Source organism: Salvelinus sp. IW2-2015, linkage group LG19, assembly GCF_002910315.2.
Source record: "Salvelinus sp. IW2-2015 linkage group LG19, ASM291031v2, whole genome shotgun sequence".
Lineage (NCBI taxonomy): Eukaryota > Metazoa > Chordata > Actinopteri > Salmoniformes > Salmonidae > Salvelinus > Salvelinus sp. IW2-2015.
Window position 1 is genome coordinate 35,983,149 of NC_036859.1, and position 4,628 is coordinate 35,987,776.

Below are 4,628 nucleotides of genomic sequence, written 5' to 3' on the forward strand. Positions count from 1 at the left end.
CTGGCAGGGCCAATCCGGATGGTAAGTGTTGAAACAACGACGATAGAATACGCAACATAGCCTGTAACCAAGTAGCTAGGGGAAGATAGGCCTACTAAACAGCAATGGAAAATGCTACTTAACGCACAACTACGCAAACAAACAAGACCATTATGCAACAGCCAACAATCACGGGAAAATACTACACAACTACAACAAATAATGCTGCGTACCACCACAGGCTAAGAAAACAAACTACACGAACAACACACAACTACTCCAACATTCTACTCAACTACAGGAAAAAACGACCAAATATGCACCGGTGAGTGTACACTGAGTGCAACAAAACATTATGAACACCTGCTCCTTTCCATGACATAGACTGACCACGGTGAATCCAGGTGAAAAGCTGTGATCCCTATTTTATTTTTTATATTTTTTATTTTACACCCTTTTCTCCCCAATTTCGTGGTTCCAATCACTAGTAATTACTATCTTGTCTCATCGCTACAACTCCGTACGGGCTGGAGAGACGAAGGTCGAAAGCCATGCGTCCTCCGAAGCACAACCCAACAAGCCGCACTGCTTCTTTAACACAGCGCGCCTCCAACCGCTGAAACACTGATCACTGCACCTCCCATACTTCGCTGCCCTGCAGACCAAGGTGGGGCTGTGGTCCACTGTCTCAGAGGAAATGCTCAGCTTGGTAGCCGGGTCCCTCCTGGGTTTGGGTGGGGGCTGCTTGCGGGAGGTGGGGCTGCCCACCTCCTCCTCTCCACCGCCGTTACTGCCCCCGCCCACCGAGTGTAGTGACTGGGAGCGCACGGCAAAGCCCGGCCCGCAAGCAAGCTGTGGGGGGGCTGGCATGGTCATGGAGCCCATACGCAGGTGCTTCTCCTCGGTCACCTCCTCTTCGCCCGTCCTGACAGAGAGAGAGAGAGAGGGAGAGAGAGAGAAATGTTTGTTATTATACAGGACGAATGGCTGTACCATTGACAGCATCTTGACTGGCTGCATCACTGCTTGGAATGTCAACTGCTTGGCATCCGACCGCAAGGTGCTACAGAGGGTAGTGCGTACGACCCAGAACATCACTGAGGCTGAGCTCCCTGCCATCCAGGACCTCTATACCAGGTGGTGTCAGAAGAAGGACCAACGTTTCGGCATAAACGCTTCTTGAAGAAGGCACAGTGATGCCGAAACATTGGTGTTTTAACCCAATAAATTACTGGGAGTTTATATATACACTACCATTCAAAGGTTTGGGGTCACTTAGAAAAGTCCTTGTTTTTAAAGAAAATCATACACATAATAGCACAATTGGTTGGGCGCCGTAAAACTTCTGCCATTTCTTCCGGCTCCAGAAACTCAACTAGTCTAAAGAAGGCCAGTTTTATTGCTTCTTTAATCAGGACAACAGTTTTCAGCTGTGCTAACATCATTGCAAAAGGGTTTTCTAATGATCAATTAGGCTTTTAAAATTATAAACTTGGATTAGATAACGCAACGTGCCATTGGAACACAGGAGTGATGGTTGCTGATAATGGGCCTCTGTACGCCTATGTAGATATTCCATAAAAAATGTCCAGCTACAATAGTCATTTACAACATGAACAATGTCTACACTGTATTTCTGATCAATTTGATGTTATTTTAATGGACAATTTTTTTTCTTATTTTCTTTAAATATATTTATAAACCAGGTGGTTCGAGCCCTCAATGCTGATTGGCTGACAGCCATGGTATATGAGACCGTATACCACATTGTATGACAAAACATGTATTTTTACTGCTCTAATTACATTGTAAATCAGTTTATAATAGCAATAAGGCACCTCGGGGGTTTGTGGTATATTGTTTTACGACGCAACGCGGAGTGCCTGGACAGCCCTTAGCCGTGGTATATTGGCCATATACCACACCTCCTCGGGCCTTATTGCTTAAATATAGAGTGTGTAACTGTCTTTATTTATTTTTATAACATTCAAAAGAGTAAACAGATGTAGTTAGTTACTGTGACAAAGATGTATCTTTAAAGGTGGAATCTGCAGTAGGGGGAAACAGCGCCACTGGTAGCCCCACCACCGTTATTGTTTTATCATGCAGCGTGGTAAAACAACAATCTGTACATATTGGTTATTGTTTTATCATGCAGCAAGGTAAAACAACAATCTGTACATATTGGTTATTGTTTTATCATGCAGCAAGGTAAAACAACAATCTGTACATATTGGTTATTGTTTTAGTTGCAGAGCTTGATAGGACGATGCTGCAGCGTTGGCTAAAACATACAAGTCTGTACATAGTTGGTTAATGCTTTTAGTTGCTGCAGCTGAGGAGCTGTTTCGTTTGCAGCGTGGCATAAAATGCTAACAATGCCTGTACATTATTGGGTTAATTGTTCTGAACTGAGCAGGTAAACAAGCACTGTCATGATTGGTTTTGTGTTCAGCGCATGCGGTAAAACAACAATCTGTACATATTGGTTATTGTTTTATCATGCAGCGTGGTACAAACAACAATCTGTACTATTGGTGTAATGTTTTAGTTGCTAGAGGCTGTAGGAGCGATTCGTAATGCAGCTCAGTTTAAAACATACAAATCTGTCACTATATTGCGGCTCGAATCTATCACATGTGCGATGATGTCAGAGCGGAAAAACACTGCTGTTGTGTTTGCACTAACTTCTTTGTTTCTTGTAATAATCTCTAACAGAAGTGGCTTTTTTCACCATGAAGATTCCAGCCTTTAGAGAGGTTAAGAAAAGTTCAAACTTCACCGATACCGTCAGTCCTTCCCTCACCTCTGGAAGTCTGTCCTTTCACAAGACCTTGAACCAAATATCAATAGCACACAGCAGGGTCTAACGCGGTTGGTGGTTGTTAGTGTTATGTTTGATAAATGCGTTGAGGATGTGGTGTGTGTGTGTTGTGTGGTGTTGTGTTGTTTGTGGACTGGTGTGGTTGTGTGGTTGGTGTCGATGTCCGTGTGTTGTTGTCTGTGTGAGGAATGTGTATCGGTGTCTGGTGTTCCGTTTTTCTTGTCTTAGCCACCTACTCTTCTTTGAATGACTCAAATGATGGAAGCGACCAACAATGAGAACCACATTGGTCCCAATCAGCCGAGAGAAGATCTCTCTGTGGGTTACCATTGATTTGTGTTTAACTGTGCGCACGGTTAGCTCAGCGCTCCCAAAACCCAGAGACCCAGAGACCCAGAGACCCAGAGACACGATGGAAGTCCCCCACTCCAGCCTCCATCAATCCCCCTTTAAAAACATGGATGATTGGTCTGAAGAGAGCGGCTGTTGTGGCAGGGTGGGGCTTTTGACAGTCACAGGACTGTACTGGCCAGACAGATCAGAGTAGATTTCTGACTCTTACTGACAAATGGTGGAGACTTTAGCTTAATTTAAAATGGATTGTTTTTCTTTTTTTTGATTATTTAGAAGGTCACCAGCAAATGAACAGAAGATGTCACTGAGATAATTGGATTAGTTTAAATGCAGTTTGGAGATGACGAGGCCGTTTGGACCTCGTTAATTTCTCTTAAATCGTCAGATTGGAAAATGTGTTCAATAAGGTTTGTTGTTCAACACTTCCAATAGATACAAAACAACACTACACTGAACGATAGAAAAACAAATAGCCGAACAACTATTTTCTCTCCAACAACACAACAATGTCCCTTTTTGCATATGCACACACCCACTCACACACACACACCCACTCACACACACACACACACCCACACACACACCCACTCACATAGTGGCCACTGAAACTGCTGTGCGTTGTCCACACTGTGTTGAATATGTAATTCCTTCTCAGTGCATCTTTCTCAGTTGGCGCTCAAGTACAAGTCAAACTCCCTCACTGGACTGGAGTTTTCACCATGTCAGTGGAACAGAGTTCAACCCCCCATGTAGTTCAACCCTGAGGGGTTAAGTCCCCAGAGTTTATCCAGTAATCACATACAATAAATCAATGCTTTAGTCCAAATTAAAAAGCAGTTGTGACATTTAAGTGTCGATGTGTGCTCACAAGTGCTTGGATGGGTGGTTGTGGGTTTGCAGTGGGTGTTTGGGTGTGGTGTGGGTGTGCGGGGGTGTTTGGGTGTGGTGTGTGTGAGACTTTGCTGACTCCCACTGACTCTGAGCCAGCTGCAGGATCTGGGCGGGGAGGGTGGTCATTGGTCAGAGGCTTAACTTTGCCTAGCAACTGGGTATCCACGGAAACCAGACACAAAACCAGCCTCCGGACTGCTCCACATAACAAACGCACACGTGCACACCCCCAAACATACTCAGGAGACTACAACTCTCAAGTCTCAAACTCCCATCTGTAGTCCTTAACCTGCAGACCTCCCTTGAGTATTAACATATAACGGCTACCGTCCTCCAGCTATCAAACCTATCACACAACACCTGAGGGTTCCCAAGACCTCAGGGCATCAATCACTACAGTGGAGCGCTGCCAGTCATACCCATGATAGATGTGGCATTGAACTCACATTTTTTTTCAAGATCAGGAAGAGAAAGAAAAAATCACATTCACTATTCTCTGTTTAAAGCCTGCGTGCCCAGAGGAATAGCCTTTGCTCTAGCTGATGCTCCAGACAGTGGACATTTCAAAACACTCTCTTTG

The 4,628-nt window shown here is 44.5% G+C and overlaps 1 protein-coding gene across 1 annotated transcript in view; it reads right to left on the bottom strand.

Annotated features, from left to right (window-relative positions):
• The window catches only part of LOC111979096 (uncharacterized), a 24,892-nt gene extending 20,718 nt beyond the window's left edge, over positions 1-4,174 (bottom strand). Inside the window, exons 1-2 of the mRNA XM_070449049.1 lie at positions 4,026-4,174; positions 617-904 (exon numbers count right to left, since the gene is read on the bottom strand). Of these exons, the coding sequence (XP_070305150.1) occupies positions 617-904; positions 4,026-4,174 (437 nt within the window). The remainder of the gene's footprint in view (positions 1-616; positions 905-4,025) is intronic.
• Positions 4,175-4,628: the final 454 nt, after the last annotated feature.